Source organism: Strigops habroptila, chromosome 7 (assembly GCF_004027225.2).
Source record: "Strigops habroptila isolate Jane chromosome 7, bStrHab1.2.pri, whole genome shotgun sequence".
Taxonomy (NCBI): Eukaryota; Metazoa; Chordata; class Aves; order Psittaciformes; family Psittacidae; genus Strigops; species Strigops habroptila.
This window is the reverse complement of record NC_044283.2, coordinates 49,350-69,188: the sequence shown is the minus strand read 5'-3', so window position 1 is coordinate 69,188 and position 19,839 is coordinate 49,350. Positions and strand designations below refer to the sequence as shown.

Sequence of the window (19,839 nt, the reverse complement as noted above, 5' to 3'; positions counted from 1 at the left end):
TGTTGCCAGGGGAGGCCAAGGGCTGGTGAGTGCCTGAAGAGGCGGCTGTGTGGGAGCTGCTTTGTTTGAGGTTGCACAGAACCACCTACAACGACAGCTGGAGTGAGGTGGACAGCCAGGGCTGGCTGAGGGGTGGGGATGAGGGTGTGAGCAGGGCATGCTGGTACCCCAACAGTTTCCCCCAGGAGACAAACCATGGTGAGAGCCCAGCAAATGCTTTATTGACATGGACAGCACTTCCCTCAGCCCCCAAGGCAGTAGAGATGGAGGCTGCCTCACTGTGCCCCATACAGGTCAGTCCATACAGACAGGCAGATCCTTGATGCTGAGGGCCAGCCCCAGCACCAGCTGCCCAGCTTAGGGCCACACTGGGGATGGAGCGATCTGGAGAGCCCTCACACTAATGCACTGTGCCGCGCTCCCAGACCACCAACCTAACTACTGCCCATGTGGCTCCTGCCAGGCTTGGAGGTCTGCAGTCAGCACAGGCGTGTTGCTGGCTCCCCAGCAAAGGCAGAGGGCGCTCAGCAAGCAGGAACAGCTGGGGGCAGAGCAGAGGGGCCCTGATGCCTCTCTCCTGAGATGGCAAAAATACCTCTGTCGCCCAAGGACCGTCCCCTGCATGCATCCCTGTGACATCCTGCTCCCCCCCAGGCCATGTCCCCATCACGTGTACCTGCCCTGCTCATGGTGCCCCTCTGCCCCTGCTCCCTCTGTGCGGGACGGGTACCAGCCTGCCTCTGGAACTTCCTCCCCATGCCCGCACCCAACGCAGAGTGCTCAGAGGAGACGTCCCAGGAGCCAAGCACCGGGACAACCGTCCCAGGCCACTGGCAGGGCGACGAAGCCCAGCTTGCTGTAGAAGCTCAGCTGCTGCTGGTCGGCGGCACTGACCTGGCAAAACACTCCCCGCGACCCTGGAAGGGAGGTGTGGGGTCAGGCCCCTGGCACTGCGATCCCAGCACTGGGGCTCGGGGCCAGTGGCTGGGACCCCCTCCATGAGAAGGTCAACCTCTGCACTGCCCTTTGGCACTGGGTGCCTGTGTGATGCCCCAAGGCACAAGTGCCTGTGTCCCTTGGTGCAAGGGGAGGGCACGGTGCCTGGGAGCTGGGGCCAGACTGTGCTATTGAGGGGATGTGGAGCCCCGGTGAGGGCACCTGGGTGGTGCTGAGAGGTGGGGTGCAGGCAGGGCCAGCTCCCAGCTCTGGGGTGGGCCAGGGAGCAGTGGGGATGACGTTGGATGAGGGCACACAGGGGGATGCTCACCATTGGCCCTGAGCGCGCTCAGCAGGCAGAGGGCCAGGCTGCGGCTGGCCCCCGCGTCCAGCGTGCGTGTGGCCGTGCCCAGCTGCACCAGGGAGGGGAAGCGCCGCAGCACAGGCAGGGGCACGGCCGCTGGCTCTGTGTGGAAGAAGAGCAGCGCTTCCTCCAGGGCATCCTGTGGGAGACAAGTGCAGTGAGGGACCCCCCATCCCCAAACCCACTCCCCTCCACTCCAGGAGCTCCCTCACCTGGCCCAGAGCCGGGGCTCCTGTGGCCAGGTCCCGGGGGTACTTGTGCCGCATGGCTGGCAGCCAGCCGTGGTCTCGCTGCTGCAGGAAGCCTTCAGCGCAGAGTGCACCGGCAGCGTAGCCACAGGGACCAGCCTCATCCTCCAGCACAAATGTGTACTCGGGGCTCAGGCTCAGGAAGCTGCCCAGCAGCCTGCAGCCAGAGCAGAACTCCACCGAGCTGCCACGGGAGCCCAGCCTGACCTGGGGAGAGCTCAGACCAGCCAACCTCCTCCCTCCTGCCCTGCGGGACAGCACCCCATGCCCCAGAACATCCCTTTGAGGCCGCCAGCAGAAGCCCTCAGCCAAGGGGAGCCATGGCAGTGGGTCCATTCCCACAACCCATCTGGGCATTGGCAAAGGGACGGCTCTCCCAGCCCCTGGTGAGGCCACCGCCAGCCATGGCAGAGCTGGGCCCCACAAGGATGCAAGCGGCAACTGCATCACACCACAGCCCAGCATCACCCAGCACGTGGCTGGGCTGGGCACACGCAGAGGGACCACGTCTTACCTGTCACCGAGCAGGTCGGGGTGGGCCACAAGGATCTCTGCGACTTTGGGGTCACAGTCCAGACCCTCCCGGCACATGCGGTAAAGCTCTCCCTGGAAGAACCAGACCCACCTCAGTGCTGGCTCTGCCGCCCGGTCCCTGCCCCACTGCTGCTCCTCAGCTGCCCCACCACAGCCCCCGACAGAGCACTGTGTGCCATCAGCTTCCCAAACTGACCACAGAGAGGGACCATGACCAGGCCTGTGCCCTCCAGTGCCTCGTGACCAGGGGAAGGTATATGGAGGTATGTGCCTCAGCATCCAAGGGTGCTGGGGTCTGCACCCAGTGATGCACAGTGCACCACCTTCTGCTGGCCTCTGGGGCTCCTTATCCCAGCACACCAACACTTCAGAATGGGAAACCGCCATTCCAGGCAGGCATCCTGGGGGACCAGCTGATGGAAATGCGGCTCGCCAGGGAGGGAGCATGCTCAGAGCAGCAGCGACACCAGGACTAGAACTCGAGCCTGCTCAGAGCATGCTCAAAGTGGGACATCTCGGGACCTCCTATCTCGGCCAGATTCAAGATCGCTGCTGCTCACAGGACCAGTGAAAGGCACATCCTGACAGAAGCGTTGCTTCCCCAGGGAAGGGCTGCCGCAGCACGGAGCGACACGGCAGGACAGCGGGAGCGCTTCCCAGCACCATTCCCACCACGGGCTGTTCAGCTGCGCTTTTTCCCTCAGTTTCACTGGACACAGACATTCAGGTTGTTGAAGTTCAGCCCAATCAGATGAAATCTGACAACAGGCAGTTGGAAACAAGCTCTTGCAATGGGACATGCTGACAGGGGCAGTCTGCTCTTGTGCTCTGCTCTCGTGTGCTGGCAGCTCCTCCTCTGCTGTTTACAAGCGCCCAGCTGAGCACTGCCGGGTCCTGTGATTGTGTCCATGATGCTGGATTTGCAGCGATTGCATTTCCTTTCGCTGGCAGAGGCAGCAGGGCGAGGGAGTGGGGGGCCTGCTGCAGGCTCTGTGCTGTATGGGGAACCCAGGGCTCTGCTGCGTTTGACAGCAGTTTAACTTGGATGTCCACCCACCTCCAAATTCTCCCTTTCCCTCCCCATCCCATCGAACTGCTGGGGTGGAAATGGAGCGAGGGGGCAGCACGCTGCTCACAATTGACAGAGGCTGCTGCCCTTCCAGTGGGGAATCATCCTCTCAACTGGGTGGGCATCTGAAGAAGGGACTGATTCGGAGCTGAACCTCAACAGGCTCAGGCAGTGCCAGAGCTGCAGGCTGCTGAAGGCTGCAGGAGGTCACCATCCAGACTTGTTCTGTTCTGGATCTTTCCTGGCATCTGCTTGCAGCCACCGCTGGAGCTCAGCACTGGGGGTGCTCTGGAGACCACCCATGAATCCTGGCATCCCATGTCGGGGCCAGTTCACCTGGGGCTCATGTCTGCCCTGCCCTGGCCACATCACCCACTCTGCATCCTGGGGGCTGCCCTGCCCCAGCCCTGGTGCCCTGCCCCAGCCCTGGCCTGCTCAGCGGTCCCTTCCACCCGCATTGCCTGCACTGCAGCTCAGCCCCGGCCCGCAGCAGGCGAGCACATCTCGCATTAGACATGTGCAGCACAGGCTCACAGAGCTGAGCTCTGTCTGCCCCTTATTCTGCGGCTCCCACCTTGTCCTGGGGCAGCAGCGGGCGCAGGACATAGAGCTGGCGGGACGGGAAGAGCGGAGGTGGCTGGTAGAAGAGGTCAGAGCTGTTCCCCACAGGCAGCAGCGCCTGGAAGAGACAGTCCCCAATGGAGTGGGTCCTCCTGGCTCCAAACCTTGTCCTGAGCAGCAGCAGGAGGGTCCCTCTGAGCACCCTGAACCCCAGGAGTTGCAGCCAAGGCACAGAGGCCCAGGGCAGCTCTGACTTCCCTTGTAGCAGCCCAGTGCCAGGCCAGAAGCAGCAGCTGGGACCATGCTTCCCAAGGCTCCAGGCAGGAGCAACAAGTGGGATCCCGCTTCCCAAGGCTCCTCCAGTCCCCCAGCAATGGGCATCCTCTCACCTGCAGCTCTCCAAAGAGGCCCCCGCGCTGTGCCCAGGGCTCAGCATCCCCCTGCAGCAGGATCGGGGCCGTGATGCTCTGGCACCCTGGAGGCAGCAGGAAACAGACACAGGAGGTGAACAAAAACCTGCTGGGCCGGGGGGAGATCAGCCTCTGTCACACAGCACCGTCACAATCCACCCTGGTCACTGTGCAGCCCAGGAGCTCGCCATGCACTGGGGTACAGCACACTCTCCACAACAGGGCTTGGAGTGGGAATGGGGAAAGGAATGATCTTGCCTCCATGAATGTGTCAGGTAAAGACACAGCTCCTGGCTACTGCTGCCCAGCCAGCTCTGCAGTGCCTGCGGGAACTCGCCCTGCGTGCAACTGCTACCCCGTGGAAGTGGCTTAAGGCACATGGCTCCATCCCACATGGAACTGGAGACCCTCTTAGGTTGTCATCTGGTAACAGCTCCTGGTTTGTAAGAGGTCACAAGGGCCACAGAACAGCCAGGTAACCCTGAATCAACAGAACAGGGGCTTCCAAAGTGAGGCACAGGCATTCAAAATCCAATCTTGCCTATGTCACCGAGGAAACTTCTGCTCTCAATAGCCCATGGATCCCTTTTACCGGAAAGGCTAAGGGGTCCCTGGATCCAAAGGGCTGAGGAACCATGTCCTAGAAATAGGCATTCCTTCCGGACTGTGAGAGATGGTGCAGAGCTGCTCCGGTGACTGCCCTGTCCCCAGCAGCAGTGCCCCATCCTGCCTTGGTGTGCCAGGGCACGTGGGGGGGGTGCCAGGCTTCCCATGGCCATTCCCACTGCACTCGGCAGGCAGAGCATGGGATAGGGCACCCCCGTGGCGAGTGTTGCTGCTGTCGCGGGGCTGGGGGGGCCCGAGGGCAGCACCAGGGCCCCCCGCCAGGGGGAGAGCCAGGGAGCGCCAGTACTTACAGCCAAAGCAGCTCCCCCAGGTGCCCCTGGGGCCAGGCTCGCAGAGCAGATGGCCATCTGCAAAGGAGGAGAGGCGCTGAGCACGGCACGCTGGGGACGGTCTCTAGGGGAGGTGCACCCCAGAAGGGACCCTGGCTGGACACAGGGACCCCAGACCTCTGGGGGGGAGCCCCAGGCACTGTCACTCGTATGGGGGAGCAGTGGACCACCACAGAAAAAGCTCGGGTGCCCGCAGTGCCCAGGGGCCCCACACTCCCGCAGGTGCCGTCTTGGGGCTGGCCCCACCACATACCCAGCCACTGGATGAAGGCGCTGGCGGCCAGCAGCACGTTGCGGATGTCCCAGAGGTAGGGGTGCAGGTCGTACAGCAGCGCCCGCCCAGCAGCACCCACCAGACGCACGTGCAGGCGGCAGGTCTGGGTGCAGAGCCGCGCGAAGGACTGTGCTCGGCTGCGCCACCGGCCCTGTAGGCACAGCAGGCGTCACCGCGGCCGTGGCACAGAGCCGCGACACGCGGCAGCCCCAGCACTCACCGCACCGGCGCTGGGTGCCGCGGCAGAGACCCCCACGCTGAGGCTGTTTGCCTGGAGCCACTGAAAGTGCTCCAGGAGATGCTGCGCCAGCGGCCCATGGTGATAGGGCAGGTAGAAGAGCTCCACCAGCATCCGAACCTCCCCCAGAGTCAGCGGTGCCGTGGGGCTGGGCCTGGGCTCCTCTGGGGTCAGTGGTGCCGTGGGGCTGGACCTGGGCTCCTCTGGGGTCAGCGGTGCCGTGGGGCTGGACATGGGCTCCTCTGGGGTCAAAAGTACCGTGGGGCTGGACCTGGGCTCGTCTGGCATCAGTGGTGCCGTGGGGCTGGACCTGCGCTTCTCTGGGGTCAGTGGTGCTATAGGAACAGACCCAGCCTTCTCTGGGGTCACCGGTGCTGTGGGGCTAGTCCTGGCCTCCTTGGGAGTCAGTGCTACCGTGGGGCCAGACACAGCCTCCTCCAGGGTCAGCAGGGACATGGGGCTGGACCTGGCCTCCTCTGGGGTCAATGATGCTGTGGGGCCAGGGCTGGCACCAGCCCCATCAATGAGCGGTGCTGGGGGGACTGGGCTGGCACCACCCTCAGTAATGACCAGTGCTGGGGGGACTGGGCTGGCAGCAGCCCCAGGCCCTGAGCGTGTCTGGGGCATATCAGCCCTACTGGCCTCAGGCTGGGTGCTGCTGCAGGGCTGGGGTGAGCTGCCACCCCCTGTCCTGGCATCACCAGTGGGCAGAAGGTTCTGGGCAGTGCTGGTCCCATCGCTGCAGCACATGGGGGGCCCTGGGCTGTGGAGGGTCTCGGTAGCCTCTGGGGCTCCTGTGGACTGGGAAGTCCCAGCTGCGCTGGGCAGAGCAGAGGCGGGCTCGCAGCTCTCTGTGCTCCCTGTGGTGAGCTGGTCCCTGTCCCGTGCAGGGCTGGGCTGACCACCAGCACGGGTCCTGCTCCTACTGTCCCGCTCAGGCTCCAAGGTCACCTTCCTCCTCCCCTCCTCTGGTGCCGTGCCACACGGCTCTGGGCCATGCTGGCCCGTCCCACCAGGAACAGAGCCGTGGGGCAGGGGGTCGGGCAGGACGTCCTGTCCCACTGTGCCAGGCTCCAGCTGCGCTCCTTCCTTGAGGCTGACTCTGGCGTGTCCCGGGGTCTTTCCTCCTGGCAGAAAGGAGCAGGGGGGCACCCACATAAAGCCTGGTGCCCGCAGGGTAGCACCATGGGGTGGCCACACTGGGCAGCTCCACCTCTGAGCCTGCAGGACCACAGGCTTTGCATGGCTCTGTGCTCGGAAGCCCAGGCCTCCGGGGTGGCGAGGCCACAGGCTCTGCAGAGGCAAACACTGCACAGCACCAAGCTCGCCCCTGGCTGAGCCCCTCGTCCAGAGCCGAATCGTGCCCAGCTCCCACACTGCCAGCCAAGGAAACCCACACTGGGATGCAGCACATGGACCACAGACCTGCTGCTGCACCAGCCACAGCACCCACAGCACACAGACAAGGGGCTCCCTCACCCACTGAGCTCCCAGCAGAGCCGCTCCAGAGGGACTGAGGGATTGATGGATGCTGCACGGTGTGAGTTCATCACCTACCTGGCTCCAAGGCTTGCCGGTTTATCTCAGCCACCCAGTCACGCAGCGCCAGTTCCAAGGCTTCCTGGGGGCTGTAGCTCCCATCCTGCGGGCCTTGGCTGTCCCCGCCTGCTGCCGCAGGCTCCATCCCTAAGAAACTTCCTGCTTATCAATCTGGGCAGCTCCACTCTTTGCCTGGCAGAGCTACCCCATGGCACGCTGAGGGCAGGCAGCCCCCTACAAGGAGACACCCCCGGGTGGATCCCGAGCCCTGGGATGTGCCCAGCCACGTGAGCACCTCACCCAGGCTGCCATGCAGGAGAGCCTGCAGGACCATGGCAGAGACCCATGGCTGTGCCCTGGCTGCACGAGCTTGCTGCCCATACCGGGACCCCACGTTCAGAGCTGTCTGGGGTGCTGGGACCAGGTACCTGCATGGTCAGGGTGGGCACAGCTCCCCAGCTCGCTCCGAAACCAGCTGCCCAGTGTGTGTATGGGGATGAAGTTGGCCTGGAGCTCACAGTTGGGGTTGAGGAGCAGTCCCTGGAGCCTGGCCATGAGGCCAGGGGCACGTCCCGTGTAGGGGCCCAGGAAGACGCGTCTGCAGTCATAGTCGTTAGCGTACAGGTTGTCCCAGATGATGGGCGGGCGCCGCAGGACACCCTCCACCTCCTCCAGCAGCGCGGCTGAGAGCTCCTGCGACACCACCTTGGGACCTGGAGCAACACAGCACAGGCACACATGGGGCACGCAGGGGCACAGGACATCGTGCACACTCACGGCAGGGACACGCACACATCTGGGTGCTGAGCAGGGGGATGAGGGTCAAGTCCTCCCACCTCACCCTCTGCAGCCAGGAGACCTACAGCCCAACCCACTGCCTGCCCGGCTGGGACTGCACACCCCGAAGCTGGACGGCTCCGTGATGGGGCTGTTTGCTGCTGCCTCTCCCGGGAGGGAGCCCGTGGCTGCAGGGTTTGCAGACTGTGCCTCTTGCTGAGAAGCTGCGCGGGGCCACAGGTCCCACATTGCTGGGCCGGGTGCTCACCGGTCCAGATGACACTGATCCCTGGGAGCAGCTCCCGGCCGATGGTCAGCAGGTAGCAGGACTGGCTGGGGCTGGGAGAGCACAGAGAGCTGCAGTACTCTGGGGAGAGAGCACAGAGCACCCCCTGAGGAGCAGAGTCCGGGAGAGGAGGAGCTGCCTGGGATCAGTGGCAGGGGCTGGGTCGATGCTTGGTGCAGGGGATGCCGCATCCGCAGGTGCTGAAGCACCAGCCTGTCTGCAGCCTCATCCTGCCCTAGTCCTGGATCTCCAGGGCTCCCACAGGAGCATGAGGGGTGTGGGGGGAGCCGTGGGAGCTGTCGGGGCAGTCAGCTCTTAGCATACACGGGTGCTAGGTACAGGCAGCCAAAGGGCACCCTGCTCTGCATCAGGGTGCCGTGGCTGGCTGAGCACCGGGGGCTGCAGGTGGTACCTGTAGGGCAGAAGAGGAAGATGGGGGGCTGGCCCAGCTCCTGGTACACCTCGTTGGCCACAGAGGCCTGAGCCTGTGCCAGGGAGGGGAAGGCATCTCTGTCAGCTTGGCACATGCAGGGGTCGATGTCGTCGAAGAGCAGCGCGAAGGACCGGCACCCCATGGCAGCCACCTGCGGGCACGGGCATGGACATGGGCTGATGTAGGACCCCTGCGCTGCAGAGGAAAGGAGGCAGCAAGCCCCCGACAAGCCCCTGCCCCCATGAGGACAGTGAGGTCTGGGGTGCCTGGGGGGATGGGGCGGGCAGAGCTGCCCATGCCATGGAACAAACCCCCTGCACCAGCAGCTCTCTACCCTCCTGGGGACCGGGGCTCAGCACCAGCCTGCACTGGCCACCAGTGCTGCCCAGCAAGCTCTGGTCGCTCTGCTGCCCCAGCGCTGCAGTCAGGCACCCACAGAGCCCAGTGGTGACAGGGACCCAGCGGGACAGGGACAGCTCGTCTGCCACGGGCACCCCCAGACCTACTCCTTGTGCAGCAGCAGCAGGGGTTAACAGCCCCACGTGGGCACTGTGCCCCTCGCCTGAGAGCAGTGGGATGAAGGAATGGCCCACGGTACCTGCCTGAGTTTTTGCTGCAGCAGGAGCCGATCACCAGCACTTGAAAACACCATGTCCTGGCCAGCAGAGATGGCAAAAACAAACTCCACACCCTGCTCTTGGGCAGCCTCGATGAGAGAACACATGTGGGCTGGGGACAGAGCGGGCTGTGAGTGCTGGGAGGCGAGAGGTGGGGGGAGATGAGGGGTGGGGGGGGGAGGGAACCACAGTGACCCAAAAGGAAAGAGTTGAGGGCAGCAGGAGGCAGGGGAGCATCCAGAGGGGTGGGGCCCAGGAGTGACAGTCCCATCCCTTGGGACACAGAGGACTTTCCGCAAGGATCTGGGCTCCGGTGTGTTTGAACGTATTGCAAGACCCACGTGGGAGCTCCCTGTGCTGAGGGGTCCAAGGGATTCCTGATGGGCAGGGGCTGGGGAGGCTCCTGGTACCCGGCAGGATCTGGGGGTCCCCTCGCACTAGGGCTCCCTGCAATGGTAACACCAGCCTGGCCCCAGCTGAGCTGCAGACAGCGCTTCCTCCTGGAGGAGCCAGGATGCCAGCAGCCAGCTCACACGAGGCCCTGCAGAGCCGGTACCTGCCTCATGCTCCGTGTAGGGCTCTCGCCAGAGCAGCCGGTGCTTCAGCTCATCCTTGGGCGCGTACATGTAGCAGTTCAGCCCCCAGCGCCTCAGCCTGCACAGCAAGGACAGGGGTCACAAAGAACTGCTCCGCACACGGTGCCCTCTCCTTCCTTGGAGCTGCACCGTGTCCTGCAGGCTTCCAGGCCAGCTTGCATGCAGCCCCCGCCTGCAGAGCCACAGCAGCGCCTGGCTCCGGGAGCCCTGCTGGCGCGCGCTGGCATCGGAGACATGAACCAGTGCTCCCTGTGCTAAGGCCAACCATTGATGGTGTTTAGAGACCTCCAGATGAGAAAGTCTCGGGGACCAGGAAGATGCTGCCTCCCGGGAGACGGGCGAACAACCTTGCTGTGGAAAAGGTGGGTGGGAGGGACCAGCTTAACCTAAACAGCCTGTTTCAACCGCTTCACAAAGTCCTGTGGGGATAAAAAGTTCAAGGAATGGAGGAGGGTGAGTGGCCAGACCAAACTCCGGGGGATCCTTGGGGAACAGTGAGAAGAGAAGCTCGTGGTCTGCTGCTCCATGCAGCCCCAGCCCTGCGGTCCTGCTGTGGGGCTCCATCAGGACAAACCACCTCTGCAGTTTGCAGCAGCTCTTCCAGGGCTTGTGTTGCTGCCCCAGAGCTGGATGCACGACTGCAGCAGGGGAGAATCCCCTCCCTGACCTGCTGCTCACGCTCTGGGGGTGCAGCCCAGCACACGGGGGGGTTCTGGGCTCAAGCACACACTGAAGCTGGGTCATGGGGAGCTTCTCCTCACCCAACACCCCAAGTCCTTCCTCCACGGCTGCTCCCAACCCCTTCGTCCCCCAGCCTGTTTGATATTGGGGATGACCTGACTTTGCACTTGACCTTGTTGAACTTGATGACATTTTCATGGTCCCACCTTTCCAGCCCATCCAGGTCCCCCTGGATCCCATCCCCTCCCTCCAGGCAGTAACTGCACCACTCAGCTTGGTGACCTCTGAAAACTCGCTGAGGGTGCTTGATCCCACTACATCAATGATGAACGTATTAAATAGCATTGGTCCCAGTATGAACCCTTACAGGACACCACTTGTTACTGGTTTCCACTTGCACCTTGAGCCACTGACTGCAACTCTTTGATGCTGCCATCCACCAACTCCTCATCCATGAGCAATAACATGTACTAACACACTCCCCCTTCCTGTGGTTTCCATAGGTTGAATCCTGCACCAGCTGCTTCATTCCCCAAGGCAAGAGGCTCAGAGGCTGGAGGCACCCAATTACCCTCCTGCCCATCTAACACAGCACCGTGTGTTCGGACCTGACCCCATGTGCTGCTCCTCCAGGACAGCTCCAGCTCCTGCTTCAGCCCTGCACAAACCCTGCAGCTCCCCGCAGGGACCAGCAGGAATCCCGTGGGCACACCTAAACCCCGGCACCCCGCTAAGGGGGTCACAGTAGTGCTGACCCACAGACACCACAAGACCAGCCAGCGGAACCCTTTAGCATTGCAGGAGTGTTACCAAAGAGCCCCAGAGCACTGAAGAAGGGCAAGGGCTGATGAAGAGCTTGGGCCAGGCGGGCAGCAGAGCAAGACAGGAGTGAACCACGGCTGGACGCTGCGACTGCACCATTTGCAGGCAGCGGAGATGGAGTAAGTGGAGACTAAAGGAGCAAACGCAGCCCTCGGAATGATTGGAGATGGCTGCTAAGCTGCGCTTCAGCAAGCAGTATGCTTCTTAATGCAGCCAAGCATAAAGCTCTGCCTAGGTGAAAGAAAGTATGGTGTCTGAAGTCCCAGCATAAGGAGTGATCAGTTGACTGTCCTCCGCAATGCCACTGGTAGCTCAGCAGAAGGGAGCCCCAGATGAATCACTGCAGAGTGTCCAGCGGGACAGGAGAGGTTCAGTGACCCCTGTGCTGGCTGCAGATGCTGCCAGAGCAGTGGCCACGGCGTGGGAAGGACACTGATAAACTAGAGTGAGTCTGACAAGAAGCCCCACACACACAGACACAGGAGGGAAGCCTCTGAGCAAGTCTTGGAGCCCAGTGTGCTCATCTCCCCAGGGAACCCTCACTCAGGAGTCGGGGACATGGCGGGGTCCAGGGAGACCCTCGGCGACACACATTTGGTGACATGGGAGAGGAAGGGTCTCCAGCTCTCCCAAAGCTGCACCGCAGTCAGAGCTGAAGGGAAGCAGACCTGAGAGAGATCAGGGCCTGCCTGCCTCAGGAGATCTGGCTGCACTGTCACCAGGCCCTTGCTGGCCTCAGAAAGCACAAATCCCTTCCAGAGTCTTCCCAGCAATCTGAGACTCACTGGGAATTACCCGGATGGGGCAGACACCTCCCTGGACAGCTCTCCTGGCACTCGTGAAGCCATCAGAGATAGTCATTTGTTTGTATTTATCCGCCTTAGTAGATGATGTTTTCCATTTTCCCACGAGGAGCAGACTGGAAGCACTTCATGGACCATGTGATACAACTGCCTGATCTTGTTTCTTTCCAGAGAAGAAAACCACCGATAAACACACCGCTGACATTTACAAACACGAGAACATAGATCCCAGGCCGGTACCAGGCCAGACCACCACCAGACCGGCTCATTCCTCATATACTTCCAAACACCACAGAAACCACCACAGAAACCACTACCCCTTGTTTCCTAAGCCATGTTTTTCTGCACCTCTGGTCCTTCCTTGCTCTTGTGGCTGCCCACACTGCCACCAGGGCACTCTCACAGCATGAGCGGCACATTCCCCATGCAGTGCAAGACTGCCAGTGCCATCACCAGCACAGTGACCAGCACACAGCCCCGCTGTCCCCAGTGCACTGCCCATGCAGTGACCAGCACACGGCCCCGCTGTCCCCAGTGCACTGCCCATGCAGTGACCAGCACACAGCCCCGCTGTCCCCAGTGCACTGCCCATGCAGTGACCAGCACACGGCCCCGCTGTCCCCAGTGCACTGCCCATGCAGTGACCAGCACACGGCCCCGCTGTCCCCAGTGCACTGCCCATGCAGTGACCAGCACACGGCCCCGCTGTCCCCAGTGCACTGCCCATGCAGTGACCAGCACACGGCCCCGCTGTCCCCAGTGCACTGCCCATGCAGTGACCAGCACACGGCCCCGCTGTCCCCAGTGCACTGCCCATGCAGTGACCAGCACACGGCCCCGCTGTCCCCAGTGCACTGCCCATGCAGTGACCAGCACACGGCCCCGCTGTCCCCAGTGCACTGCCCATGCAGTGACCAGCACACGGCCCCGCTGTCCCCAGTGCACTGCCCATGCAGTGACCAGCACACGGCCCCGCTGTCCCCAGTGCACTGCCCATGCAGTGACCAGCACACGGCCCCGCTGTCCCCAGTGCACTGCCCATGCAGTGACCAGCACACAGCCCCGCTGTCCCCAGTGCACTGCCCATGCAGTGACACACTCGCCCCATCCCAGCGTGCTGGCCATGCCACCACCAGGGCAGTACCTGCAGTGACCAGAGCACTGCCTGGGCTGTGAGCATGATGCTGCCCGTGCTCGATGCTCCACAGGAGGCCCCACAGGGCCCCAGCTCATCAGTGGCAGGTCCTGTCAGTGCAGCTCGTCCCACTGATGGCCAGGGCATGGGCACCAGCTGCAAGCAAAGGGCTTTTTCTCTCCTGTACAGATCAATTCCCATCCCAAGGGGATTCTCACGACCAGCCAGTGATGGATGCTGCCCACATCCTCCCATCACAGGGATGCATGGTGACACACAGACACACGTGGGGACTCACAGGGACACAAGGGCCACCTCCAGCCAGGCAGGAATGGCAGCCTCATGGTAAAGTGATGGAGTCACAGTGGAGTGATGTGGGTTTGTTGTGCCCTGTTTCCACAGTGATGAGCCTGGCTCCAGGACGGTGGCCCCGGGCAGGGGGAGCTGGTCACTTGCTGCTGGTGGCAGTGGTCACGCAGCACGTCCTGCAGCCAGGCACCCACGGGGGCTGTTGCCACGTGGTACTGCCCAGGCCCACACAGCTCAAAGGTGACAAGATGGGCGCTCGTCCTGCCAGGTCAGCACCTGAGGTGGGCTTCCAGCCTGCTGAACACCCCATGTTCACCCTCATATGGCTCCTGCCGCAGCCGACCCGCACCACCCTGCAGCAGCACAGAGCAGCTTTGCTGGTGCCTCTGAAGGCATGTTCCTGCTCCTCTACAAACCCTTCCTGGCTGCCATTGCTCCTCCCGTGAGCCCGACCCTGCCCCACTGACAGCTCCCCGTGGGTCTGCACCCTCACTGCAGCACCTGGCCAGCTGTGGGTGCCAGCACACGGGGGCTAGTGCCCACCCAGCCCTTCCCGGGCCCCAGACCCTCTTCCCTTGGGGTGCCCAGGCCCCAGCCAGGCACATCTGGCTGCAGCTGGGCTGCGGCAGAGCCCCAGCACCATCTGCCGGCAGCACAGCCACGTCTGCCCAGCTGTCCCTGGGCGGTCCCTGTGCTGTCCATCCATCCGCAGCCTCCACACCCAGCCCAGGGCCGGGGAGCTTTTCCCCGGGCTGGATCTGGGCGTGCCGGAGTGCTGGGATGGGATGGGATGGGGTGGGGTGGGCTGGGGGGCACTGCAGGAGCTGCCCTGGGAGAAGCATAAGCCCCTTCACCAGCATTGCCCCAGTGTCCCAAAGGCAGGTCAGCCTCAGGAGCCTCCCGCCAGCACGTTTTCTTTCGCTGCTCCTGCCTCCAGAGCGCTCTGCTTCCACCTTGTCCCTCTGCCACAGGCTAGTACCTTCAGAGGGGAAAATTCAGGGTACTTGCCATTCAAAGAGGAGTTTCCTCTGCTCCATAGACCATGGTCTTCCGTAGAAACCTGTAAAGGGTGGGGGTGGGGTGGGGAGAGGGAAAAGCCAAAATGCAGTTGTCAGTAACTGCCTTAAAACAGCCTCTCTCTGTACTATCCCCAAGTGGCTGCTCTTAAATCCAGAGATCCCCCAGTTGTTCACCTTGGGGCACTTCAAACGCCTGTTATCCAGCTACGATCTTGCTGGGCATTGGTACTCGAGCAAGTGGGTATAATGTCTCTGCTTCCATCCTTCCTACAAGGAGGCAGCTGGGAAGGATTGCACAGGGTAACACTTAACCCAGGAGGGGGAATTTGCACAGTAAAAGCCAAGCCTAGAGGAGACGGCTGTGGGCTGGCTCAGGAGTGGGGTGCACCGGAGCAGAGCTGTGGTACAGTCACCCCAGAGGTTTCTGCCTGCGGATTTTCTTCTTTACAGAGACCAGCTCTGCCACAGTCTGCATCTCGCTGTGTCTGTGCAAGGCTGGGTCAAGCAGAGCATCATGCTCCTGCATGTGCTGTAGAAGCTGCTCGCTCTGGCTTTAACCATCACACAACTCAAACTGCAGCAGAACCACACTGACGCAGCTCCCCTGAACCCTGGGTGCACCCAGCACCCTGCACTGCAGTGGGGCAGGGCCCTGGGGCAGCGTTCCCAGCCCATGGCAAAGCTGCTCAGCTCAGGAGCACACAAACAGCCTGTGGGGCTGCCCGCTGGGGCTGGGACTGGGACTGCACAAGATGGTCAGACACCTTATCTGTCCCCCACCATCCCCATAAGATTGCACAGGGACAGCCCAGAGAGGGAAGGCACACTGAGGAGCAACCACACCAGCTGGTTGCTGGTCTCTGCTAGCAAAGGCACTCGGCAAAGAGCACCCTGGCTGGCCCAAAGGACATTGCCCTTCAGAAGGTTCACATCAACAAAACCAAACGCAGGAAATACAGATCTGGAGTCAGCAAATTCTCAAGTGTTTCTTAAGATTTCCACTTGTGCTGATGTAGGCTTTAGCTGGCTGCTGGGCACCAGTGTCTGACCCAAACTGCAGCACCACAGCAGTAGATGGGCTGCCCTGTGCTCTGCATGGCAGGGAACTGCCTGTGGCTGGACATAGTGAGCAAGGGCACTGCTGGACACACAGCACCCACTTCCCTGTTGGGAATGCTTCTGAGGAAGGACCCTTCCTATTTCTGCATGAAGGAAGACCTGGGAGGTACAGAGAATAGCCAGTGGAAAGCAAGCCAGTTCACCTGGGGACAGCGGAAGGACAGGCAGGTAAGTAGATTGGAAAGAGGCAGATTTGACAGCTTCAACAAGAGGAGGTTAAGGGGAACCTCTAAGTGGCCCAGAACAGACCTGAACTTCAGCAAGAGAAGAATCTTCCATCACGTTAAGTCTCTGCAAGATCTGGCAGCTGCACTGTGAAGTCTCACAGAGAATACCCCTCGAAAAGTGATGGCAATGAACCACCAAGGCAGCTTCCCAGTTTTGGATGGGCAGCTTTTAAATCCATCAATACACTTTCTGAGAAGAGCAGTTCCTCCGGGGAGCAAATGCATTCCCTGGACTGAGCGGCACACAAGAGCACATCACAATGACTCTGCTGGTCTGGGAGAAAGATCCAGCTCCCAGTGCCTGGCATGAAGCAGCATTCCCCAGAAAATATCCCATTTCCCTGAGGTTCCTGAGTGCGCTGGGGCGGGTCGGCCTGCGAGGGGACCCCATGCCCTGCTGCCTTTGGCAGAAGCCCACCCTGCAGCCCCCAACACCAACCTTGGCCAGTCCTGTGGTCGGTGGTGCCACAGCACACACCGACCACTATCTCCTTTGCAGAGAGATCTACCTGGGTGAACACCTGCACAGTGATCCCATCACCTCCCCACCCATCCCACTGTGCACGGGGCCAAACCTGTGGCCACTGAAGGATCCCAGCAAACATTTCACCCAAAAAAGGTATTTCCATGGAAAATAGATTTTCCGCTTCCCAATCCATAGAAACTCCTGCTCGGCGCACAGAGGCCCCAGCAGTCCCTGTGCAGCACCTGCTTGCACGTGCCTCGCTCACACTTGGCTGTGACCTGGCACAAGTCGCACATACGCTGCTCACCCCAGCATGTGTCCTGCCAGCAGCAGCTCTGTGGAAATGCCTTCCCAGTGCATTCTGCTCAGAAAAGTGGCTTAAGTTGTACCAGCAGAATCTGTTTGTACCCATGGCTGCATCTCCAGAGGGGTGATGTTGGTGCTCCGCTTTGCCAAAGACAGCTGAGTGCTGCTGGATGATGCTGTGCCTTGGGACCTCGGCTCTCCCATGCCCCAGGTCACTACAACCCATCAATGCCATTACTTGCCAAACTCTGTGGTGTCCCTCAGCACTTTCTGCACAACCGTTGGCAAATTCCTGATGAACACATTGAGGAGCAGAGACTCAAGCATTCCCCAGCCCTGCTCCTGTACCAGGTGCAGGTCACCCAGAGGCACCAGTCTGTTCTCTAGCTGCTGCTCCCCATGTCCGGGTGCCAGGAGGGAGCAGGGGGCTCTGTGTAGGCCTCATCACTCTTGGCCTGCCTTGGTCCTGCTGCAGCTGTCCCTGCCAGGGCCTGTGGTACCGGGATAGGGATGCCTTTCCTTCCTCACTTTCCAGGGACCTCCTCTTCCTGGAGCGGCTCTGCTGGCAGTACATGTCCTCCTCTTTCCCAGGTCAGCTTTCTTTGTCAATGGTTCTTGCCTGACTCATATTTCTTTTTACTACCAACTTCCCCATCCCTGCACTTTCTACTTATTTTGTGTTTATCGGCGTGGTTCTTTTGGTTCCTCCCAGGCCGGGCAGTGGCTTCAGCGGGGCGCTGTGCTGCCAGGGAAAGCAGAGATGCTTTTGCCCAGTGGGTGCCAGGCCTGGCCCCAGAGCTGCTGCAGAAACAGGAATTGGGCACTGGGGAGCAGGAGGACGGGGCTGAACCATACAGGGAGCCCAGGCTCTTCGTGGCCAGCCCTGGGCATGGCCCAAGCAGCGCTGCGCTGCAGGCAGGGAGGCAGGAGGGGCTCACACGAGCATGCTGCTCCCGTATACCCAGGGCAGGGAAAAACCCAACGCAGGGAGCTGGGGGCAGAGCCGCGGGTCGCCATCGCGGGGCGATGCGGGTCGGCTGTGCGGAGCTGGCTGCGGGCTGCAGCACTGCCCTGGGAAGAGCCGAAGGTGCTGGTCCCGCACGCCGGGGCAGAGACCGGGTGCTGTGCAGGGGCTCCCTGCCTACCTTCGAGCCCTTCCCGGCCCCGGTTCGCCCCGGGTGACCGGGCCAGCCCCTGCAATGCCCGGGCGGGGCCCCGGAGGGACCGGACCTACCTTCCACCACGCCGCAGAGGAAGCGCGGCCGCCCCGCCATAACCGGCGCAGGAGCGGCCCTGCCGGTGTTGGGGGGGGCAGGAGGTGCGGGGAGATGCGGGGAAGGATGTACAGAGGGATGCACGGGGAGATGGAGGGATGCGCGGAGGGATGCGGTTAGAGGTGGAGGGATGGGCAGAGGGAGGGATGGGCGGAGCGATGGATGGGGGGTGCGCGGAAGGACGGAGGGATGCGCGGAGGGACGGCCCCACCGCCTGCCCTCCCCCCGCGGAGACGCGCCCGCCGCAGCGCAGGGAAGGGGCGGCCCCGGCGGAGCGGGGCGGGGCGGGGGTGTCCCGCGTAGCCCCCGGGCAAAACGACCCCGCGGTGGCCCGAGCGGTTCAGCCCGCCCCGGAGGTTGCCCCGGGAGGAGATGCCGGACCCCCCCCGGTGCGACGCCTGGTCCCGAGCCCAGCCCGGTGCTGCTCGGCGGGGTTGCAGCAGCCACCGCTCACTGGCACCAGGGCCCAGCCTGATGCCCCCGCCACCCCCACATCTTGTCCCCCATGTCCCCAGATGCCGGTTTCTCCCGGTACTGGCCGAGGGCCTTTATTTCTGCTGCCTTCGCAGCTTCCCAATAGCCCCATGTCCTGGAGCTGTTCCACACTGCTCTCAGCTGTTGACACGTCTGGCTCGTGATGTCTCTGTCCCACAGGTGCTGCCTTGCAGAAGTGCTGGCACGTCATTAGTTCCCTGTCCTGCAGCCGCACAGTCCCCTGTGCGGTACCTGCCTACGCACAGGCCTGTGTTTGATGTCACTGCATCTCTCTGCTCCTTTCCTGACCACTTCTCCTGTTTGCCAGTCTTGGTGTCAGATGGAGCCATGTCCTGCAGCACCTCTGCAGCCTTCCCCAGCCAGACAGCAGCATAACCCAGAGCAAGTACGCGATGCGGTTACCTTGCAAGTGTGAGGGATGGAGCCAGGAGAGAGCAGAGATGTGCTCCTCTGGCCATGAGGCACCAAGAGCCCTCCCAGAGCTGTCACCACCTGCAGCCCCTTCATCTAACCCACAGGCATGGGCTTGCACAGGAGGAGTGAGCATCAGAGGCCTAGAGAATCAGATTGGTGCCATCTTTGCAGTTAATGCAGTGCTAGGAAGCCAAGTCACAGTGTCTGGATCATCGAAGCAGCAAGGAGTCCAAGAGTGACCAGCAAGCAGCAATCTGGCAGGGAAGAGGCCATCGAGTGCACTGCAGCCAGCAAGGTCTGCCCAAAGCTCAGCAGTATGGGCTGAAGGAGGCTGTGCAAAGGAGAGCCCAGAGCACATGGAGCCTCAGCCCCTGAACAGGGGTCTCATAAGCAGACACACACAGCAGTAAAACCAGGCTCATATAATCAGTAAAAATTCTGTGATTCTTCCCCTTCCCTATTGTCTCTGGGAGCACCTATTTGTTCCATGGGTTTATTGGACTTTGAGGTTGAGCTGAGCGGCCTCTAATTCTTCACCTCCCTTTGTTTTCTCCCATCAAAGACAGACAGCATGTTTCTCCATTCTCCTGTTCTCTGAAACCTCATCCATCACTACCAGGTCTCAGTGTTACCCTCACTTACCTTCAGCCAGTCTGATCCCACTTTCCCTTATCCAGCCTGCACACACACCCCCGTCACTCACGTCAGTGTGTTACTCATGACCACAGCCGCCCTTTGCAGTGCAGGCTGAGGGGAAGAAACCATTGAGCACTTGAGACCTGTCACCTTCTGCTGTCCCTCCCAGCCTCAGCAGGACAGTGGCCACACGGGCTGCTCAGCATCCTCCTACTGACACCTTCCCTTCTGAAGGTTTTCTTGCAACCCTTCGTGTTTCTTGCTAGTTACAATTCATCTCATACTTTGGCTTCCC

General features: G+C 61.7%; 1 protein-coding gene across 9 annotated transcripts; it reads right to left on the bottom strand.

Moving 5' to 3' along the window:
- Positions 1–198: 198 nt before the first annotated feature.
- On the bottom strand, positions 199–18,106 carry LOC115603599 (protein O-GlcNAcase-like). 9 transcript variants are annotated; one of them, XR_003989904.1, is made up of 18 exons: positions 17,960–18,106; positions 14,597–14,648; positions 9,799–9,896; positions 9,224–9,354; positions 8,605–8,776; positions 8,175–8,273; positions 7,558–7,842; positions 7,148–7,276; positions 5,573–6,717; positions 5,332–5,503; positions 5,040–5,096; positions 4,102–4,187; positions 3,726–3,830; positions 2,063–2,154; positions 1,513–1,705; positions 1,268–1,439; positions 677–917; positions 199–541 (listed from the first exon to the last, which is right to left on the bottom strand). XR_003989904.1 is itself a non-coding variant. In XM_030475556.1 (17 exons), exons 1-17 carry the CDS (start codon positions 17,997–17,999, stop codon positions 781–783), a joined length of 3,165 nt encoding a protein of 1,054 aa, XP_030331416.1. In that variant the 5' UTR covers positions 18,000–18,106; the 3' UTR covers positions 199–780. The 9 variants fall into 9 exon arrangements, 8 of the variants coding, with proteins under 8 accessions (XP_030331416.1, XP_030331422.1, XP_030331417.1 ...); XM_030475556.1 differs by having other exon boundaries at positions 199–917; XM_030475562.1 differs by having other exon boundaries at positions 199–917; positions 1,513–1,653.
- Positions 18,107–19,839: the final 1,733 nt, after the last annotated feature.

Bases quoted from the DNA above. Each gene is read 5' to 3' on its own strand.
- LOC115603599 (XM_030475556.1), bottom strand. From the start codon at position 17,999: ATGGCGGGGCGGCCGCGCTTCCTCTGCGGCGTGGTGGAAG. The intron at 14,649-17,959 runs GTAGGTCCGGTC...CACCCTTTACAG, and splicing joins CCTCTGCGGCGTGGTGGAAG to GTTTCTACGGAAGACCATGG. The intron at 7,843-8,174 runs GTGAGCACCCGG...GTGTTGCTCCAG, and splicing joins GATCAGTGTCATCTGGACCG to GTCCCAAGGTGGTGTCGCAG.